General features: G+C 49.9%; 1 protein-coding gene across 1 annotated transcript; it reads right to left on the bottom strand.

The window, feature by feature from the left end:
- Positions 1–5,147: 5,147 nt before the first annotated feature.
- On the bottom strand, positions 5,148–9,058 carry LOC136553990 (serine/threonine-protein kinase pim-1-like). Its single transcript, XM_066545773.1, is given in 7 exon segments — positions 5,148–5,709; positions 6,201–7,169; positions 7,447–7,623; positions 7,838–7,979; positions 7,981–8,205; positions 8,415–8,456; positions 8,546–9,058. Coding segments are annotated over 6 exon segments (1,239 nt in total). The 3' UTR covers positions 5,148–5,709; positions 6,201–7,029.
- Between the last annotated feature and the right edge of the window lie 14,025 nt (positions 9,059–23,083).

Genomic DNA, 23,083 nt, shown 5'->3' with positions numbered 1-23,083 from the left:
TTACCTCATCTCCCGGGACTCCTGCAAATCCAGCTGGGGAGAGCTTGGCAGAGACCCTGCTGCACTGTCAACAGGGAGACTTCCTGCCTTGCGTATTGGGGGTATCAAAGGGAGTCTCAGTGACCCCTTCTTCATTTCCCCACCACTGGGATATGGCAAGGTGGTCTGGAAAGAGTAGAACACAGTGCTCAGATCAAGCAAACAGCCTTGGCCCCAGTCCTGCCTCAAGATTATTTAGATATGCCCTCAGCAGGGACCTGGCAGGAAAGGACACGTCAAAGTGGTGGAGCAGATTGGCAAAGGATGGGGAATGCAAAGGAAACTGCTGAGGGACAGACCATGTCCCACATTTGACACCTTTCCCTGCATGCTCTCTCCTCTGCAAGTGTGGCTAAGTGTGCCTGCATTCCCAGCTGCCATCCTCATGTTTGACATCAAGATGTTCTGGGGTGCCACTGCCCCCACTGGCCTTTGGGATGGCATGGCAGTGGCTTTAGATCACTGTTCTCTCCCTGCCCCTAAGGTGTCTCACAGCCACTGCTGATCTCCAGCCATGGCCCCACAAAGCCATTCTGCAGGATGTCAAAACCTGCTTTTTTCAAGGCCCTCAGTTCTTCTGCTGCTGCCCTTCCCTCCTACAGTTCCCCAGCAGCCTTTGAGCCCAGATGCTGCTCAGCTCTCGGCATGCTCGCTGCTCTCCAGCTCCCACACATCCATCCTCTCAGGCTCACTGGCATTTAAGAATTTCAGCAGAGCTCCCTGCCCTGCTGCTCTCTGCAAGCTCTCTGCCTGCCCAAGCTGCTCCAGGGCCCCCATGCCATGGCCAGGAATGGGGCTGGAGGCACTGGGCGTAGATGCACACCCACCCTTAGTATCCCATCATTGCTGGCCCAGCTAAAGAGCCAAATCAGGACCTGTTCAAAGTTCACTGAAAGGGTCAGTTCCTGTCAGGGATACCTTGGGCCCTTTCTCTGCAAGGCTGAAATCAAGTACCCAAGCCTTGGATTGCACATTCTCTCTACCAAAGCTGTTGCTCATCTGCCTCCTCCTGCACCCCATGGCAAACCCAAGACAACTGCAGGTCCTGGCCCTGCTTCAAAGGCAATTGTGTGCCTGGGCTCTGGGCTGCTCTCCCCATGGCCACCTCCCAGCTCTTCCCTCTGGACAAAGCCATGCCAGAGCACACAGGTGCCCAGGACCTGATGGAGTCTGGAAATAGCTTCAGAGACAACTGTGCCAAGGGCATGGCTGTACAACTCACAAGCTGAGACAACCTGACTTGGCAGCTTCCTGCAAACACCTTTTTCCATCCAAAGCAGACACAGCTGACACAGAAAACACCACCAAGACATAGAGGTGCTTCATAGAGACATGTAGGTTACTGAATGGAGAGGGATTGCTTTTCCGGGTTGGACAACTTGAGCTGCTCTGACTGCTTGTTGGTGTTTTCTCAGCCATAAGACAGACAAGGAACCACAACACAGCCCAGAAACCATTCTGAGACCTCTCCTGTTATTGATACATGCTGAGGACATGAAGTCTGCCCTGCACACCCATTGCAAAGACACCCTGAAGCGCAGTGTCCAGCTGAGCTCTTCCTTGGTTCAGCAGCTTCCCTGGGCTCACAGCACAGGAAAAGGTCTCCAAGCTCTGCCAACAGCACATAAACTGAACATCTACCATACAGGACTTTGCTTGGTCTCCTTACCATACATCCTTTTCCCTCTGAACTCTCCGCCAGGATGCTTCTTCTGATATCATTGTAGCCAGTGCTCATTTTCCCTTTCTCTTTCTCTCTGTCATGCATAGCACTTGGCTGGTTGGAAGAAGAGCTCTCTCGGATGGGAGGCAGGGGCTTATACGGAAGGAGTGAAGAGGGACATGTCTGGGGAAGACTCTTGGAAAAACTGGAGTCAGTCAGGCCTGCAAAGTGGAGACAAAGAATGTAACAGAGCCCACTAAGTAAATCTAAGGCATCTGAAGCTCCATATTTCATGAGACAGACATCCGGGAAACTCCTAAACACCTGCACAGGGAAACATGCTCCTGCTGGCAGACACTTGAGGCAGGCCAGGGGGAAAACCCTGAGGCACTTCCACAGGCACAGCCTGGCCTCTGGGCTGCCCTGGGACAGCAGGGAGCCCAGAGCCCTGTGCTCTCCAGGAATGCCTCAGCTGCACATGCACCCTCCTGCTCCTCTCCCTGCCCCACAGCTCAGCAGCCCTACAGCTCCAGGGGCACTGCCAGCAGCACAGCTCCTTGCAGGGGGCACATGCAGGCCACAGCTGTTCCCTGCCAATGTGCACAGCCTCTCTGGGCTGACACAAGACCCTTCCTCCCAACAGGGAGCAGCCCAGCTCCCACCTCACCTCTGTGTGAGGCTGAGCCATGCTCACAAGGCAAGAAGTTAGTTGGGTGAACTCCAATCAATCCATCTCATGGATGAGGCATCCAAGGGGTCTTTGCATTATTCACAAGATCATTCTGGTTTTGTTTTTCATGAAACCAGCCTCACTACAATTCCTCTGAACTGTATGGAGCTGGCAAGCCAGGAGAGAAAGCTTCTACAGCTTTGCTTATGTGTTGCTCCTTGCTCATCTACTACTTTGAAATTCCTTTTCATCAACACTGTTGGCAATCCACAGTGGTCTCCAGAATTTGACAATTACACCTAGGAAGTAATTGCTTTCCCAAGCTGCTGTTCATGGCCTTTGTTTCTGTAATTGCCACTCAGTTCTGGGTTGGGTTTTGTTTGTTGTTTTTATTTGTCTTCACAACAGAGGAAGTGCTGGCACATAAGCAGTGGCACCTCATGTGGGAAAAAGCTTTGCAATCCACATTACATATCCCCAGTATTCAAGGAGTCTGTATCTGCAGGGAAAAAAACGTGGCCATCCAATTGCAAATTGCCACTTTTGCTCTGCTTCATTATTCCATGGGCTTTTTCTCTCTACTTTCTTTCCCACAGACATAACCAAAACCAACATAAAACATGACCTGCCTCAAAACATTTCTGATCATGGCTAATACTGACAATTCAAAATTTTCTTAATGGAAATTGCAGAGGGGAAGTCATTCTGAAATACTCTCCAACTCACCTGTTAACACTCAGAGAGTTAATTCTTTATATGGTTTCACAAAGGATAAAATTATGTGGCATCCAAGCCATTAGAGAGGAACACCTATCATAAAACTGAATTACTTTCCCTCTGTAGGATGTCCCGATAAGTAATAAAGGAGAGACAGGTAAGGATTAATGAGATAGGTCATTCCTGGTCCAGAATTAATTGAGCAAAACTGGCAAGTTCTTTAATGAGCAATACTCCTCTCTAGCTGCATTCAACATTCCAGAGGCCCCACTCAGAGGGAGGTTGCTGCTGGCAGCCACTGTGGTCCAGGAGAGCTCCAAGGGCCTCCTTTGGAGCGCTCTTTAGGGGCCACAAGAGAGTGGGCCTCAGCCATAAAATGCTTCCTCATGGCTGCACTGTGGGGCAGCAGCCTGTCTTGGAAAGCAGGACAAGAAGGATGCCGTGCCATTCAGGCAAGAAAAAGTGGTTTCCAAGGCTGTTCCCAGGACACCCCAGGAGCTCGTTAGACAGCACAAGTTCCTGGCAGCACTCCGTGTCCCTGATAAGCTCAGCAGGAGCTGAGCCCAGGGGCTGTTCAGCAAGGCCCAGGCCTGACAAGCGTTTCCCAGATCACTGTGGGGCCGGACAAGGCCGGGCCCATTCACCACCACATTCTGAAGCACCAAGTTTTGATGGAGGGTAAAAAGCCATGGCCCAGTGGGAGTGGGCCATGTCCTCAGGCCTGTGAGAGAATCACAATGCAGATCCTTGTGCTACTGATTCTATCTCTCCCCTTTTTTCTAAGTTCTTGGTGGCAAGGTCACTTAGGTTAGACACACAGCTCATAAGCAGTGCTCCTGCAGCTTTCTGCACAATGAATTAAAATGAGATTACACATCCCAGATCATGTTCTGTTAGGGTTTAACTGACTGATTTCAGGAATTTCTGGAGCAGCAAACTTGCTTCCTCAAATATTTACTTTGTGTGGCACAGAGGAAAGATTTCATGTCAAAGGCATCGCCCAGGCAATGCTCTTTTGACAAGGTCTGCCCTGAGCTTTCCTTAGGAAGATCTGAAAGGTTCAATGTCACCAGCACGAGCCCCTGCAATGGCTGCTGGCCAGCAGAGCAGGGCTGTCAGCTGTGAAACAAGTGTTGCCACAAGCAGCAGCTCACCCAGGGCAGCAAATCAAGAGCTGGGAAGGAGCTGATCTGAAGGCCAAAGCTCCTTAACTCCTTCCAAGAGGACTGGAACACTTCCTCATCCCAATGAGGTGCAGTGCTGGACACCACAGCTCTGTGTGAGCACTGGACACAAGTTGCTCCCACTGAGTGCTGTGATGGTTTCTGCAGGAGCTCTGGGCTCCTGTGTGTGCCGGACACAATGAGGAGAGAAGGAGCCAAGTGCAGTCCTCAAATTCCAAACGGCACAGGATGCCTCCCAGACCTAACCTGCCACTACCTACAAGTCAGGCTGCCCTGGCAGTGCCAAATGCCTCCTGCAAACTGACAGCAGGAAACTGGGGAGGGTGAGTTTTGTTTCCCATGGAAAAGGGCTGGTGTTCATGTTCAGGGGCCTGTGGCTCCGAGTGGCCTTCTGCCTGCTAAAATTCTGAATGGCGCAGGATTTCTCCCAGACCAGTGCTGCCACCACCAAGAACTCAGGCTGCCCTCAGATTGCCAAATGCCTCCTCCAAACTGGCAACACCACACTGGGGGGATGAGGTTTTTTGACACCAAAAAGGGCCAGCATTTTTATCATCCAGGGGCCTTTGGCCCTGAGTGGGCTGCCACCTCCTCAAATTCAAAACAGCATAGGATGTCTCCCTGACCCCACCTGCCACCACCTACAACTCGGGCTGCCCTGGCAGTGCCAAACACCTCCTGCAAACTGACATCAGGAAACTGGGGTGGTGAGTTTTGTTTCCCATAGAAAAGGGCTAGTGTTCGTGTCCAGGGGCCTGCAACAGGAGCTGTTGTTGAATTTTTTAGGTAACTTTACCCCCTCTGCAAAATGCTATTTATGGCTGATACCCTGAAGGAGACAAAAGCTCAGAAAAGGATGAAAGAAAAGCTCCAATGATGACAACAACATAGTGATTTATTTTGGACTGCAAATGAACACCCGCCACCCTCCAGCCCTCCCAGACCGGCAGGCCGAGCAGTGCTGTATCCATGGCATGAGGTGCTGGCAGCCTGTGGAGAGAAACCAGAGAGCCATGGTCAGTCACAGAAGGCTCCTGTCCCCCCTGTCCCAGCACAGCCTGTGCCCGGGCCAGGCTGCTGGCTGTGCTCAGAGCCCAAACTTCCCAACCCATTCTCTGTTTTTAGAGGAGAGCAGCGTGGCATTCCACGTTCCACCCGCTCTGCTTCAGCACAGCACGGCAACCTCCTCAGCAGCTGCAAGAGTGTGATGATGCCCGTGTGCCCGCTGCCATCTGCCCGGAGCCCTTCTGCCAGCCCAGCTGTGGAGCCGGGTACCCCCGTCTGGTGACCTGCTGCCAGGAGAGAAGCAGATCCCACATGAGATCCTTGTCCTTCTTGAAGGGGATGCCCCCCACAGGGACAGCGCTAGCACTGGACATGCTCCACAGACAGTTCAGGTGCTTCCCCGTCTGGTCTGGGCACCAGGTGCAATCTTCCTGGAAAAGAAAAAAACAACAATTGTGTGAAAATCAATTCAAAACAAGACCTGGAAACAAGAAAATCTGTCAAAGGTTATCACTGTATCACAAGCCTAGGGAGGGTCTGACCACTCCACGTGAGAATTTAACCTCTTCATGGGTGGAGAAAAACCCCACCTTTCCCTCCCATAAACCCACCCCTTCCTCAAGGGCCTGCAAATCAGACCAGCTGGGGCACAGCTTCGGAACCTGTCCCCCTCTTCTGCCCCCAATCCACATGGATGGATGCTTTTGTCAGGCTGGCTGCCCCTGCCCCAGGCTGGCTGGCAGAAGCTGTCAGCAAGGCCAGGAGCCAGTTCCCCTTCCACAACATCCAATCCCCTGTCCTGCCACAAAGCAGCTTGGGGACCAGTGGAAAAATTAATATTCCCCACCGCCACTGAGCAGGGAACCTCCAGCACATGGTCCAGCTGAGCCCTGCCATGCCTGGAAGCACAAGCATCCCCCACCCTTGCACTGGCTGGGGACTCATCTTGATTTCATCAGGGTGCAGTGTGGAGAGCTTTGTGGATAATTGGCTAGCTGAGAAAGGTCACTTTGATATGATACCGTTGGATAAGTTTCAAGGAGACAAACTGGGGATTAAGTAGTCAGTGTCCAATCACTGACAAGAGTCATGGTGACCTTGCTGCAACATGAAGATGGGGGAGAGAATCTTTTGCCAGAAAAATGAAGATAGACTTGGTAGAATAGCCACAGGAATGTAGATGTAGAAGCAAAATAATCATTAGAGCATAGAAGTAGGTGTGATTGATTTATGTGTGTTTAACCAATAATGAGCTCAGCTTTGTAATATGTATAAGCTTCATTAACACCAATATAAATATGTGTGAGCTATCAATAAACTTTGGGATTTGCTGTTCACTCATATTGAGTGCCGCTTTTCCTCCGCCGACCCGACAGTGTCCTCCAGGCAGGGGCCGCAGCCAAAGCCAATCAGCTCTGCCCTGCCAGCAGCCAGCTCCAGGATGGTGTTCCCAGCTCCACGTCGTACTCCAGAAGAACACACCAGCTGTGCCTCGCCTTGTGGGGACATCATAATGTCATTGAGCTGCAGGGGGATGTTTCTCCTGTCCCAGTCCGTGGCAACTTCACCGCACTGCCACCAATTCTCCAACAGGACAAGGAGCACTGAGCTCCCTCCACACCTTGCCAGGGACCAGTGGAAGCATCTCCTCGGCTGCACTCTCGGCTACACTCTGTGCCACAGCCACAGGGAAATGCTCTGGGGTTTTCATCCAGTGCCACAAGACACATGCAGCTAGTACTTGCTGGATCCTACTGTGCAGAAGGATGGATCTCTGCTGTCTCCTGGGCCACATGGGGGTCCAGCAGCCAAGAATGCTCAAAAAGGTCTTCCAAGGATGGCCTCTCTGTGGGATCCATGTATAAACACCACCTGATGAGGTGCTGGCACTCTGCAGAGACAAACCAGAAACCGCTGGTCAGCGGGACAAGGTTCCTGTCCATGCTCTCCTGGATTCAACGGTGCCCAGGCCACACTAGGAGGGCTCGGGGCTGCACACAAAGCTTCCCATCAATCCTTCCTTTCAGAGGAGAGCAGCACAGAGGCACATGTGCCATCCCCTCCAGCTAAGCCCAGGAGATCAACCTCCTCACTAGCAAGATGCTCATGTGCTAGCTGCCCTCTCCCAATCCTTTTCTTCCTCCCATGTGTTGAAGGCTCATCCCCACCTTCAGACACCCAGGATGGGAAGAAGAGCCGGCCCCGGATGATGTCCTCACTGGTGTGGAAAGGAAGGTGCCCACAGACCAGCTCATACAGCAGGATGCCCAAGGACCCGATAGTGGCTGGCTGGCCATGGTAGCAGCCAAAGAGGATCCACTCCGGTGGGCTGTACTCCAGCGTTCCTATGGGACACGGGTGCAGCTCATCAGGCCCATGGTGCTCCCTCCCTCCCTGCCAGCCAGCTCCCGTTCCACAACAGCCAGTCCCTGCCCCGCCGAAAAGCAACTTGGCTGCAGCCGGCTGAAGAACGATTCCCCGTCTTTCCCTCCCTCTTTCTCCTCTGCCAGCAAAGGGGGTAACCTCCGCTGCCCGGCTGAGCCCTGGCTCTGGGCGCACCTGACATCCGGGTGTAGAACGAGTCCTGGAGGATCGTGCCGCACCCGAAGCCGATGAGTTTCGCCTCGCCTGTGGCCAGGTCGGCCAGGACGTTCTCGGCCTTGATGTGGCGGTGCAGGACGCCGCGGCTGCTGCAGTGAGCGCCGCACAGCCTCCAGCACCTGGCCGAACAGCCCCCGCGCCACGGGCTCCGTCAGGAACCCCCGCTCGTCCAGGAAGTACCAGAGCTCCTGACAGCGCTCCGGACGCTCCATGACCAGCGCGAAGCCGTCGGGCAGCTCGAACCAGTCCAGGAGCCGCACGACGCCGCGGAAGCCAGGGCACGACTCGATCCACATCAGCGCCAGCTCCAGGGGCACAAGGGCGCCCTTGTGCTGCGGGGGGACCGCGATGCCGTCAGCGGGGCTGCTGCTGCGCCGCGCCCTCGGCACCCCCTGCCCGGCCCGGGACGCTGCGCGGCCCCCGCTCACTACACGCCCGCTCCCATCGCAGCGCCCCGGCTCCCACCCTGCCGGGCCCCGCCTCAGCCCCGCCCGGCACGCCCCGCCGGCTGCTGCCGCTGGCCCCGCTCACTCGCCCATTCCGAGATGCGGTCCCGGGACACTCGCTTGATGGCCACCTGCGAGCTAAGGAGAGCGGCGCGCTGAGCTCGCTGCGCGCCGCCTGCCGCCCCCGCACCGTCTCCTCCGACCCGGCCCCGTCTCTTACCGGGGCGCCGTCGGCGAGCCTGGTCCCGGAGCAAACGATGCCGCAGCCGCCGCTGCCTAGCAGCGGGCCCTCCCGGTAGAGCTGCTCCAGGGGAGGCTTCTCCGCCCGTGAGGGCGGCACCGCGCTCTCGCCATTCTGCCCGGGGCACACGAACGCCCCGGGCACCGGCGGCTCGGGGCCGGCGGCCGAACTGACGAGCGGCGGAGCTCGGACCGGGAAAGCTCCTGAGGGAGCTCCCGGGGACGGGGCGGGAGCCGGGCGGCCGCGGGGCGGCTGCGAGCGGAGCCGTGGGAGGGGCTTTGTTTGGGGCCGGGGCCGGGCCAGAGCCCGCACCAGGCGGAGCCAGAGGACGGTGCTGCCCCAGCACACCCAGAGGGAGGAACTCTTCCAGAGACTCTTCCAGAGGCGCCACAGCCAGTCCGGAGGGAGCCTGGCGGAGGCGAGACCGCGGCGGGCCGGGCAGGGTCGGGCAGGGGGCCGACCCACCAACGGGCGCCTTGCGGGACGTGGCATGAGCCGGTCTGGGAAAGGCGGAACAAGGACGGAACGGGACGAGACGGGACGGGAGTGGAGGGAGTGTTAGACGGAGAAGGGGACGGAGAGCGAGCGGAAAACCGATCGAGAGAAGAGCTGCTGCTGCTGCTGCTGCTGCTGCTGCTGCTGCTGCTGCTGCTGCTGCTGCTGCTGCTGCTGCGGAGCCGCCGGAGCTCGCGGCCGTTCCTCCATTGCCTCCGCGACCCAGCGGAGGAGCCGCCGCGCGTCCCGCGGAACGAAAGAAGGAAACAAACAAATAAAAACCCAAAGCAATTCCTATTAGAGAAGTAACCAGAGGTCCTGACAGCGGTGTTCCAGCACCTCACCACCCTCACAGTGAAGAGGTTTTTTCTGAATATCTAGTTTAAACCTACTGTTTTGGTTCATTTTAAAGGCAGTGCGACTGCATATGCAGGTTTCCTTTCTTCAGCTGAGGGCGAGAACGGAACTGAAGGGTACATGAGCTCCCTGTACTATTGTCCTCTTACCATCCTTTATGCCGAGAGCAGGCAAATAAACAAGTGGTTGTAGTGAAAAAGTATGTTTTTTCCAACAGCAATGTGAGCTGTTCGTTTTGCACACGCAGAACTAAGCGTTCATTGCAACTTGTAAATATCCTGCTCCACCAAGCGTCTGCAATTGGATCTGCAAACACTGGGAAAGACATGAAGAGGTTTTGCTGTAATCCCTCTGCTTGTGACTGCAAACGGATCGTGTCTTTACCCCATCCCGGTTCAGGTGGAAGAGGAACAAACTGCTTCAAGGTACCAAAGGAAAATTACTTGAAACATTTGGCTACAGTGCTGGATGGTGTTCTGAGGAGAAAGATGGATGATAAATTGACATAATGGGAATATGACACCTACCTACACCCCTCAAAAAATGCAACTGGAGCACCAATCAAGCTTTGAAATTTCAGGTTTTTCTTCTAAATCTTTCCTCAGTTCCATGATGGGGCACAAAATATTTTTTTCGTGATATTCCATAACGTTTGCTTGCTTACTTTTTATATACAAAAAGGTAGAACAGCTGTGGAAAAATAAGTCCCCTCAAAAAAGTGTTCTCTGATTAAGATTTTCTGAAATATTAAAAATATAAAAGCACTATCACAGTATTTTCTTTTAATATTGAGGATGTTCTCCAGCAGAGAACAGTTATGTACAGACAGTGCAATATATTCTCCATCCTCACACTGGGGAGGTTTTACACTGACTCCCCAAAACAGCTTTCACACCACAAGAGACAGGAACTGTGTCTCTGATAAGGTTTTCTTGAGCTATGATAAAAATAATTTAAGCAAACATTTTTATTACCTGTGGTAAGTAATTTTCTGTAAGCAAAATTATCACTACTGTTGCTTTAGTCATGATCCTATTTTCACTAGAGTCCTGTTCACGTTAAGTGAAATTAACAACATTCATTTCCTGTGCATTACCCCATAGGCTCTATCCCGTGATTACATTAAATTGTTGTTTTGAATGGACTTCTAATAGAAGCTTTTTGGGAAAGTGCAATAATACTACACAAATCTAGTGTTAATGAATGTATTTTTACAGTTAATATTACTTTTATTTTTGGAGCCCCAGCATGGTGGAGCAAAAAGAGGAGCAAAATGCATCTGCCTTGCCCACCTCGCTGGGCAGCTGAACAAAGCAGCTGCCATAAGGCAGAGCTGATTCAAAGAACAAACTCTCAGGCTGAGGGTGGATCTGTCAACTCTTGCACAAAGACACAAAGGGAGAAATGGAGAGGTGTCCTTTCTTTGAAATTCCCAGGAAGGCTAAGAGAAGCGCTATAAACGGGCTTCTACCACTCAACCCACAAACTTCTGCAAACTTGCACCTGTACTTAAGAGGATAAATCAATGTAATTTTTTTATCAGACACCACCATGAATCAGAAGAAAACCCTAAACCACTATTTAATTTTAAGCAAAATCTTTGTTTTATTTTATAGGCTTGTTTGTATCAAAAGCAGTTATTTCAAAATCCAATACACATAAAATTCAGCATGTAAATAGGCTGAAGTTGTCATTGGTTAAGATCCATTGCTGAAAGATGAGGGCTCTGAATGACATTTTAACAGCTTTGTGGGGGAACAAATAAAACTGTGGGGCATTTGATCCCCTTTTGTGTCTTTCAGTTTTCATGGGGTTTAATTAACTTAAGGTTATCTTGAGTGTGGCTTTACACTCATCCTAGACCATAATGGTAAACTTGTAAATATCACAAAAATGCATATAATGAGAGGGTTTTTTTCTCTCTAATGGGACCACACACAAGGCAAATCCAGATAAAATGTTGCTTGTAACTTAAATGTACACATGAGCTCATAAAGCTCAGTGTTGAACTGTTGATGTTTTGCAGTAGGAGTATTGTAAATGAAGAGACATTACTCCTAAAAGGTGGAATCTCTTTTCCTTCATGAGATGGATTTAAGGAAATAATTTTATTACCTCATTCTGGACCTTAAAGCCTGTGTCTAGGTGAGTCCTATATAGGAAATTCACAAAATTCAGACAAAAGCGAGGTGGTTTTCCCATGTGCATGGATGATGAAGTATGTGGGGGTTTTTTTGCTATGTTGCAATATTATTTTTTACAGGAATGGTAAGAAATATTATTTCCTATTAATAACAATATATGTATCTTAATTTCTTACTTTAGAGATGTGATTTGCTTTGGTGTCAAGGATAATGAGTTACTTTAATGTCAAGCTTTTCTAATATGCAACAAATACTTCTGTCTCTATCACTGGTCAGAAGCTGTTACTTTCTGATGTTTTGAGAAGAACTGTAGGTTATTTGTCCTTTCTCTTGTAGATAAAATTGTTGTGTTGCAAGTGTTGATCCAAGAAGCATCTCTAGTTCTGGAAAGGCTGGCATAGAATCACAGTGGGGTCTAGGTGAGAAGGGACTGCTGGAGATCTTTCATCCTGTCATCTGCTGGGAGTGAGGCTAACTCCAAAGCTACGTCAGATTGCTCAGGGCATTGTCCAGTCAGTTTTGAGCACCTGGAGGGATGGAGGACCTTTAATCTTGTCCTTTCACATGCTGGTTACACTCTGGCCAGTACAGCCTAGCATGTGACCAGCCTTCATCATCACAAGGGTGCAGTGTAGCACCCTTGTCAAGAGAACTGACAGTTCCCAGGATGCAGAAGCTCCTGGGAAATACATCAGAGACTCTGGCTCTGGCAGATGCCAAGTGATTTGGGCTGTAAACCAATCCTTGGAAGGAGAAAAAGGGGATGAAGAGAAATTAACATGGGGTTCCTAGGCATTTGTCAGTGTGTATCTGAACATCTGTGCTAAGTGCTCTGAAGATCAGCTCCTCTTTTGCATTTTGCTTGCAAAGATGTACTAAATGTTCAGAAGCAGCAATTAATTTGCAACCATGCAGCCCACTGTTAGGAGTCATACTCTCATAGCTCTAATAACAGGGAACCTGCAAGCTAAACCACACTCTCATGCATTTTTCTCTTCCCAGTCTGCATTGGGTTGGTGGCTTTATAGTGCTGTTTGTGAGAATAAGAATAAGAGCATGAACCTGGCTGCATAACCCATGGAAGAGCTGGCAGGCAGTTTTGCAAGGTGAGCAGGGGCTTAGCTGCTGCTCATTTCTCAGGGTGTCACAGATAAAGACCTGCCTTTATTCTGCAGCATTGCCATTGCCTTCAGAAAGCTTTGGCTCTGTGACTTTGAATGTTCTATTGGGAAGAAGCTGAAGATCACAAAAGACATACAGCTCCTACTGGATATTGTCCCAGAAATGGAGACCTTTCACATGCTTGGGGTTTTGTGTAAATATCATGATGGTTTGTGACATTCATCAGCTTCAGGTTTGCTTTATTCCAAAGATTCTCTACTTCTGTGGTCTGATCCTGTGCAGGCTGGGGAAGTCTGAATCCTTTACTTGTCCCAAGGAGGTTGTTGTGTCTTGTCTTGCAAGCTGTGGAAGTGGCAGTGCAGGCTAACAAGAAATGAGTTTGTTGCAGAGGCCACACTCACAAATATTCTTTAAAAGGCATGGTAACAGCAGAAAGGAGAAAGAGAGAAGGATGACAGCATGGCCAGGCAAATAAAGCAATAATCTTTCTTGGAAGAGGTCTACTTTCTAAAATCATAGGCCTTCCTTGCAGATTTACTAGCAGGCTTTCACCAGTCCCCCTTGGGAGGAAGGATCTCAAACCAGAAAACACTGGTGTGTATTTTCCTTTCTGTTCCTGTATATTGGGATATCCAGCTCACCACCTGATCTGCTTTTAGGTGTTTCCTTTCAGCCCTCACTCTGTCATTTTGCCTCAGAGTTGAGCCAAGCTAATAGTGGGCTGCTTCAATTGGGCACTTCAAACCATCTGCTCCTTTTATTTCATTTCTTGGCTGAAAAGAAGCCCCTTCTGTAGGACTGGTCTTCAGTAAGTGTTGATCGATCTCACCCAGTGCAGGAATGTGGTGGCAGTATGGTGAAGGTGAGGCAGCCCCACAGAATGGCAGGAGAATCTTCTGTCCGTTTCCACTGATCATCCGTCCCTTGGCCCATCCTTTTCTGGTCTTATTTACTCTGTTGGGCCATCCTAAGCAAAAATATTTCCTTGGGAAGTTGGAGGTGAGGAAGGGAATTCATCACCATGAATGGCTGGCACCATCAGTAAGACTTCCCACTTGTCATGAACAGAACCAGGCTACTCTTCTTTTCTTTCCCCTCTTTCAAAGTCCCCTCATATACTAGGAAGAGTGGATTGCAAAAAATGGTCAATTTTCCCATTTTCTGAGTTTGAAAGCCATTAAGAATCAGTGGAATGGGGAAAGGACAGACCTTTTAAAGTTTCCAAAGCAAAAGCTCACTTCAGAATTGCCTTTTCAACCTGAGAAGTTTTTTCTGCCCTGGGAAGGGTTTTCATTTGCAGACTGGTGGGAGGCTCAAGCAACCCAAAAATGGGGTTTGAAGGTGATATTGCCTTTGATCCATGGAAGAATACCAAGGCTGAAAAAGCTGGATCCATATTCCTTGCTAAACTAATGAAAAGAACTCCTTAGGTTAGAAATGTTTGGGAGTTAGGTTCGGGCCTATTTATCCCATTTAGGAAGTTAAGAAGTTATGGAGTTTAAATTCCATTTGGAGATGCAGGTTACTGAGTAGAGCCATGATGTTTGACATGCTTAGGTGTTTTAATATTTGCAGCTGGCATCTGAAGGTTCAGTGGTGTTGAGTTCTGCACAGACAGAACAGGATGAACACCTAACCTTCATAATGTAAATCCTGATAATCCTTGAAAAGCAGTATGGCAGTGATCCAGTGGAACACTGCTGATTGGAACAAATCATGTGCCATTTGTTAGCTCACCTCACTTTCTTTGGGCATCTTAAGGTACTGCTTTTCTCTCTTTCATTTAAAGGAGAGGTGGAAGATGCCTAAAAGTCTTTAAAATCTTTGTATTGTAAAATAGTGTTATGTGATAAGAGCCCCAAAATCCTTGTTTAGTCAAAGTCTTTTGGTATTGAGAGGAGATTCTTTCGTAAAGCAAGACTTTGCCAAAAGGTTTGTCAAGCATTGGAGCAGGCTGCTCAGGGAAGTGGTTGGGTCACCAGCCCTGGGGTGTTTAAAAGATATGCAGATGTGGCACATAAGAACATGGTTTAGTGGTGGATTTGACAGTGTTAGATTAATGGTTGGGCTGGATGGTCTTAATGGTTTTTTTCCAACCTAAATGATTCAATTAAACTGCAAAACCAAATGTGGTAATATTAAATGTAAATGTATTTTCGCCTTCAGCAATATTTTTAGAAGCACATCTTGCCTGAAGCAGTTTCCTGCTCTTTTTGAGAGCTGGATGTATGTTTTCCCATGTGTTTTGCAGCATTACTTTAAAGCTTATTTCTGGTGAGTTTGAGATGTTGTTATTGAGATCTCCTGGAGTGGAAAATAAACTATTTTCTGTGTTATTTCTTTGCAGCACTTGCATGTGTCTACTGGGTATGCTTTAGCTTTTTCATGTGAAGAGATTTCTAGCAAAAAGAACATTTTTCCTCACTTGGTAATGTTATTCCAAGGGCACAGTGTGGAAGACAGAAAACTTGCCAAGTGGATGAACAACTGAGAATGATGTCTACCTGCAAAGAAACATGTGGAAAAATTCTACCAAAAAGAGAGAGCTCTTAGTAGTTCTTTCAGCCTATACAAAAGGTATTTGTGGGGTAGGAGGGGGATGGTCTAATTCAAGGCTTTCCTATTGCTGTTGATCTGACAGTGAAGTATTTTTATAGAAAATTACTGCAAATTGCTTTCAGATGCTACATTGGACAAGCATTTGCAACTTGGCAAGTTGAGATGGACTCATGCATTGTGTTCCTCTGCTATGATTAGGATGGAGATACAATTAGTAGTGTGTCTGGAGTCTGGACTGTTTGGGTTTTTGTTGCTTTCTTTTGTTTGTTTTTTCCCTTGATTCTGGCAAGGTGCTTTGGGTGGGTAAGTGAAGAGACTTTAAAGGCTAATTGTATTTCAGGAGACTAAAACTTCCTGTTGTTGAGATCTACTTCTGGACCTCCCAAGCTGCATTCTATGGTTGTGATCCCTGCTGCTTTGCCTGATGCTGCAGGAGTTTTGCTCTCATGTCTGTCACTACCTTTCTAGCAGTCACAGGCTCCTGGAAGATGTCCCCTCTGCCTTCTTCTCACCAAACTACACAAGACCAGCCCTCTCTCCTCAGAGGCACTGTGTTCCAGGTCTCTAACCATTTTTGTAGTCTCAGGTGGCTCCTCTACTCTTTTGCCACATCCCTTCTGAACTGGAGGACCTAATGCTGGACACAAATCCTGGAGAGGTCCCACCAGCTCTGGACAGAGAGGGTAGAAATCACTCTTCTGGCTGTGCTAGACATGTGGCTGCTAGTGCAGCCTGTTTATCTTATCTGTGATGGGAACATATTTCTGGTAAATGGTCAGCCTGTTGTCTGCTGAAACCCCAGGTCCTTCTCAGAAGGGCTGTTGAGCAGATTGAATCTTCCAGCCTGGCTGAATGCACAGAGTTGTGTCACCCCTTGTGCAGAGCTCTGCTCCTCTCCTGCTTGGACACCACAGGGTGCTACTTCTCATGTTGACTGAGGCCCCTCTGGGCAGCCATTTGTTAGGTGGCCACCCTCCCAGTTTAATGTCACCAGTGGCTGTTCATGCTCTTCACCCAAAGTAGAACCAAGATGAAACTTCATGTTGATCTGAATCTATAAACCCCCTGGAGGGAGTATTTCTGTCTTGACCTGCGTAGGACAAGACAACCACACAAACGGGTATGAGATGACTCCAACAGGACCTACCTGTTTGCTGAAAGACATTCCTCAGTGCTCAGTGGTAAAGCCAAGCATGGAAGTCCAGGGAAGGCTGACCACAAAGCTCTACTTAGTGCTGTTGCTGGTTTCTCCTACCATTGCTTCCAGGCATCTTGATTGTTCCCAGATCAATTAATTGATCTGTTGGGTTTTAGTCTGCTTTGTATGGTAGTGCTTCCTAGCCTCATTTGGCAGTGACTTTTTCTGCTGTCGTCTAATAACCATCTAATTGATGGTTATTGCATTAAGGCAATACTTAGGTGTTCCACCACCCTTGCCTCTCAGCTCCCCTTCTTTCTTCTCCCACCCCTTTGTTCTTCAAGCAACCTTTCTCTCACATCTCCCTTCTTTTCTTCCCAGTCCTATGCTCGCAGTGATCTGTACCTGACCCTTTCCCTCTGCCATTCCCTTTCGTGTTCACCTTGTATCATCCACCCTTACTGCACAATGGACTTCTCTGTTCCATCAACAGAGCCTGCTCCATTCCTGACAGAGCTCATGCCCTTTGCAGGGCAGCCCAGGGGACCCTCCAGGGGCCTGTCCTATTCTTTCCCTGTGTTCCATAGGTGTGAAACACTGCTCCAGCAATGAATGTGTGGATGCTGTGGATCATGGGCAACACTGGCGCTTGTGTGATGGAGGGGGGGGGATTGTAACCTTGGATTAATTCTGACAGAATCTCCTCCCCTCGTGTTCAGTGAAATGTTTGGCATTTCTCAATGAGCCATGGCTGAACCTCAAGGATTTTGGTCCTATTATCAGCTTCACATGAGGATTTGCTAGCTCTGAGAGACATTCTGTCCTGGGTAATAAAAAAAGGGGTGGAGTCTCTACCACTATTGTCTCATTTTGAGACAATTTATGGAGTGGAGACTCCAAACTAAGTTGCCTCCTGACAGTGTTTAACCTCTCTCCCTTCTACCAATAAGACAAGTGCAAAGAGATATAAATGAAAAAATAACAATTTACTAAAAGAAAACATAGCAATAACCACAAGATACAAAGGTAAATGGTTCAGCCTCAACCCACAAATGCAGAAAAGGTATTTCCAGTTTGTCCCCAAATAAGGGATGGCACTGTTCCCACTCTGGGCCATATGGCAAATGAGTCTCTGTAGTTTAAAAACTCCCTCCTCCAGACAAACAAATAATAGGGAATGGGGGAAAAACAACGGGGAAAAACTCTGTTTGTCTGAAAGAAGTCAATGTTGCTGAGGTCCCACACTCCCTCACCTCTCTGCTTCTGAGGGAAGAGTCCCTGAACTTCCAGGGGCTTTATGCTGGAAACCACATCCTCCAGCTGTGACATGGTGGTATTAAACACTAAACACTGAAGTTCTTCCCTCCCTATTCCTTTTTTCTTCTAACCATACCAACTGTTTGATTCCATACCACCCACAGCATGGCAGGGGCAGGGTTTTCAGCTCAAAGAGTCTCACTTAGGACCGATGTTTATAGGGTCACAAGGTGATTTGCTTTAGTTTGGTAAATTTCCATCCTGGCCACAATCCATGTTGGCAGTTAATGGAATTTTCTGAAGCCCACCAAAAATTGTACCACTTCACTTGGGCAACAACTCGGGTAAGTGATATCCCAAGGCTGTGAGGGGATGGCTGATTATCCTGCTCTCATTCCCTACCTTGGTCAGGCAATAGATGTTCCTAGTACAGTCAGTCATGGCAGCTCCACCTTGGCCATCAAGAGCTCTTGGTGTGGTCCACAGGATACTGTCCAACATATTACACAAAGGCCAAAGCCTAATGGGAGTTCTTGAGATCTTAGAGTGGCCTAGAGGAGCAGAAGAAGAAACACCACAGTCAGGAAGAGCAGACCAGCAACATGCTGGATGAGGATTTGCTTCAAAAGAAGCTGTTGGCTGCCAGAACACACCTGCAAAGAACAGCTGCAGGCCAGAAATCCAGCCATGATCCTTCTCCAGTCTGTTTCTACCAAACCCAAGAAATTAAGAGTGGGCACGCAAGCAGGAGGAAGTGGAGGAACATCTAGAAATAGCCATGAGGGCAGCTGGTCAGTTCCAGGCAGACCTGCAGTAGGAGTGATCCCACACCTATGAGTGAGTACCTGTAAGTAGAAACTGCTGCTGCAGCAATGCTCCTACAAACCAGCAGTTTTGTGGTTATGCTATGAACTTCCCACTATCATATAAACCATATAATCATACAGCTAGAGCCATATGACCTTCAGAATGTGGGCGCAGCATGGTTTTGTGCAGTGATACACTTCTTGTTCTTTATTTCCTTCTAGAGTTCAAATCTAAAGTAGTTTGGATGGAAAGAAATGCTCCAGTTTCTAAATTCTGTGGAGTTTCCATGCAGACAGGTCCTGCCATAATTATTTTTAGCATGTGGCTTCTGCTGTCAGTTTCTGACATGGCTCCTGCTGGACCCTTCCCAGGGAAATCAGAATGTGGGGCTTCAAGCTGTTACCCTGGATCCACCAGCAGCAATGGCCAGTGCACAGATGGCCAGCAGCACTCATAAAACATAACCTATTACATGGGAGCTGGATTTCTTCCCTTCCCCTTGTCCTTTCCAAAAGGATACTGCTTCTCTCTGAAAGACACAAACAAGTATTTCCCAGAAATGTAAAAACATGAGGAAATGCTTACTACTGGGCTTCTGGGGAAAAATGATCAGTGTGCTTCCTCTCACACTATAGTCATGGCCCTCCTGGTAAAGAAAAACCTTCCTAGAAAAGGCTTGATCTGCAGCAGGAGAAACAAGGCTCTGACTAATGCAAAATTGTGTGCAGGAACTCTGCCTGCTGGGAACTGGCTATTGCTAACTTCCCTCCAGCAGCCCATGCTGGCCACTGGCAGTGCTGGCTGAAACATGAACTTGCTGCCGAGAGAGAAGGAGGCAGGGATCAGCCTGGACCTCATGCAGGCTTTATTTTTGCAAGAGGGGAAGGGGGGCAGGGTAAGAAAAAAGAAGGAAAAAGTGATGCAGGGGTCTGGCTGGATTCCAGCTGCCACACGCTGCACCACCAGCTGGTATCCCTGAAGGGCCACCATCTGGCAAATGCCACAGAGATGTCACCTACCTTGCACCTGCAGCCATTGCTGCCCTGGGGCACCATTTACCTCAAAAAAGCCATTTGTGCCTTCCATGTTCTTTGCAGAACAAATGCTAGCATGAGCTCTCACTGCTGGCACCTCGCTCCTTAGCTTGACACCATGGAGGTGGCTTCTTTAAAAGGCTTTTAAAAGGCTGTGCAGTCACTTCACAAATAAAGCAGGTACTCAGGGCAAAGGGTGCCATCCTGCAGGGTGCCCCTCCTGGAGCAAGGGTGCTGGGTGCTTTGGGAAGTGGAGCTGAGCTTGCTCAGATGAATGGGAAGCTACCAGCAAAAGGCATTTGGGAGCAGATGGGAGTGGACATGGGATACAAGGAAAAGGTACCAAGGAGATGCTGTCTGAGGTCAGGAAGAGCTGGGGGTCAGACACTGCTCTGGGAACTGTTAAAACAGGAAGAGAGCATAGAAGAAGCCAAGTATTCTGACTGTTGGCATCATGCTGGAAAGATTTATTGTCTTTTTTCTGTGAAGTACAATGTAGAAGTCTCATCTTTGAGGAGAGTGGAAAAATTACCAGGCTGTACAGTTGCTTTTTTACAGTCTTAGAGTCATCCCTGAAAGTGTGAGGCATAGCTCTTCTGTCTGGATATCAGGAGTGACTGCTAGAGGGTTATATCAGTATAGGACTAGTATACACCGGCATCCCACAGCCAGCCTTCCTTCCTTCCTTCCTTCCTTCCTTCCTTCCTTCCTTCCTTCCTTCCTTCCTTCCTTCCTTCCTGCCTTCCTGCCTTCCTGCCTTCCTGCCTTCTCTCCCTCCCTCCCTCCCTTGCTCATACCTCTACATTAATTCTTTCCTACACTTTTTAAACCAACCTGCCCTGGGACTAACAAAAATGCAGCTCTTTCCCTGATCAAGACAACCTTCAGCATTCCAGAAATAACTTTCCAGCTTCAATGTCTGATCCCACCTGGCTCAAACAGGACCCTCTAAGGACACCTTCCCTCTCACAGCAGCTCCAGTCCCATAAACAAAAGGGACAGGCAGGCCAGTGGCCACTTTCCTTCTGCAGCACCATCAGATGCAGTGCCTTGCCCTTTAGTCTGGCATGGAAAGATGCCAGAGAGTTGCAAAGAGGCTTTCAACTGTGACAAATTGCATTGGTGTCACCTGGCTGGAGCCAGGTGGAGTCTGCCAATGCATGCTGGTGAAAGAACCAGAGCTCCCACTTGAAGCAGTGGCCAGGACCTGGGGCTGTAAAGCACAAACCAGCATTTCAGATCAAAGCAGGAGCAGCAGCAGCAGGATGGATGGATTGTGAACACAGCTGGAAACAACAAGGCATCCAGTCTCAGCAGGGTATTTTCTGTGGCTGTGGGGTGCCATGCCACTGACTGCAGCTGGGGCTCGTGGTCCCCGAAGGCACCAAAACTCCTCAAGCTCTGGGCAGTGACTGAACTCTCACGATAATGTCCAATACCCAAATGCAGTTCTATTGAGTTCATTTGACTTTCCTCCATGGTATTGAAGAGGAGCCCAGCCTGCCTCTCTGCAGCATATGGCTTGACTGTCCTACCACAGCCACATCCAAGGAATAGGAGGAAAAAGAGAAAGCGAGAGAAGTCTTCCCAAAGCGTGGGAAAGCAAATGATGCCTGATACTAATTTGATCTGACCTGTTTCCAAAGGCAGTAGAGGACACACCTCTCAGCTCCATCTGTCTCTTTTACTGAAGAGAAGGGACACAGACACTCCCAGAGAAACCTGTGGGTGTTTTTACAAGAGCAGAGGAAGAACAGGCAGCTGCCATGGATAGAAAGCAGGATTTAAGAGGGAAAATAATCCTGCTTTCTTCATTCATAACCATTTCTACCAAAGCAGAACTTGGCAAGAACACAATATGTGGGAACAACTATAAGCCAGTTCCCCTCTAATGGGATAAAAATGAAGACTGCAAGAGCAGAAGGGTGACAAGGTTATCGGCTTTCCCCAGCAGGATATCTGTCAGCCTTTCTGGATGGAGCTCAAATTCCCTGGCATTTCCCTCTGTAACTCAGTCAGAGCTGCTGCTACTTCTGAACTTGTCACAGAGCCCAGTCCCCTTGGACTGCCTCTCAGAGCATCTGTGGCAGCCCTGCACAGCTAATCTGTGCCTATCCCGGTGCTTCCGCTGCAGAAAGCGGCAAAGTGTGCTGCAAAAACCTCGGTGACGCGCCAGGAAAAATTACTGACACCTGAATCTGGCAGGTTTGAGAACATTTTGCTTGTGAGAGTAAAGGTCATAAAACCAAGCCAAGGACAGTAATACATGGCCCAGGGTGGTTGGAAGGACAAACACACTGATAGACAATCTGCAATTTCACAGGCATCAGCTGCCACAGCTCAAGCTCCTCCTGAGCTCCTCACAGCTTTGTTTCTGCTCTGATAATCACACATGGAAATGAGGCCAATCCCAGCCCCCTGTCCCAGTCCTTTTCAGCAGAGAGGGAAGACCCCACACCAGTGTCTTTGGCAAGGCAGGCAGGGGCAGCGAGCAGATGGCGTATCCTATTGTCCAATGTTCCCCCTCATCCCACTCTGTTTATTTCACCCATCAGTCACTGGCAGCAGAAGTGCAGTGGGAAAAGCTGTGTATGATTCACTGGCACAGAGCCCAAGATGTGCCCTAGCACCCACTCACCACACAACTTCAGGGACTGCACATCTGGGGACAAGGGTTCCCACAGCTGTCTGGTGCTTGCTCTCCACACAGAGGGGGTCGGGAGCGCAGACAGGGATGGAGGCAAGCACCTCACATGCCTCCTCCGTGGTGGAAACCTGTGTGCAAGAGTGAAAATCTTACAGTGGCATCACTAGTGTGAGAGGAGGGGGGGCTTTATCCCATGGGGACATGCACAGAACTCCAAAAAGTCACAAAACAAGAGGAAGCCATCCCATGGAGAAAGGAAAACGTTGCCCAGACGGAGTGCATGGGATGGGTGTCCAAAGAGGCTGTGGCAGGGAACTGGCATGTGCACAGATGTGGGGAGATCTGTAACGTGTGGCTCCCATGTCCCACTGGGGAAAGGCAGATACCTCCCAAAAGCCAGCAAGAGCGTCTCGAACTCCCGCAGGATCCATCTGGGCAGGAGGATGTGGGCAACTGGACAACGCTGGGATTTCAGTGGCTTCCCAGTTGTGTGCGCTAGGACAAGGAGCGCTGGGTTCCCGCACACCCAGCTGCGGGCAAATGCCCTGTCCCAAGCTGGAGAGCCGGAGATGGATACCAGGGAACAGGGACGGCGGTTCCTGGTGCACGGGGTCAGCACCGCGGTGTCGTTGGGCTCCGGTGCTCCAGGGGCACGGGGGTTGCTAAGTTTGCGAGTCCTCAGCTGCAGCCGCGGGCTCCCGCGCCATGAGCGCGGCTGCGGGAAAGGGCGGCTGCACGCTCCGGCTCCGCCTTAGCGGGAGGGCGCGCTGGGTTGCTGGGGCGGGGCGCGGGCGGTCCCCGGGCCCGCGGTGCCGTGACGGGGCCGGCTCCGCCACAGCCCGGGCCGGCCGCGCGCACGCGCAGGACGCGTCGCCCCGGGAAGAAGGGGGGGCGGGCGCTGCCCCGCGCCTGCGCGGTGCGGCGGAGGGCGCCATGTTGGCGGGGCGGGCTGCGCGG

Source organism: Molothrus aeneus, chromosome 3 (assembly GCF_037042795.1).
Source record: "Molothrus aeneus isolate 106 chromosome 3, BPBGC_Maene_1.0, whole genome shotgun sequence".
Classification (NCBI taxonomy): Eukaryota; Metazoa; Chordata; class Aves; order Passeriformes; family Icteridae; genus Molothrus; species Molothrus aeneus.
Note: the sequence above shows the minus strand (reverse complement) of the source record. Positions and strands in the feature narration are given on the sequence as shown.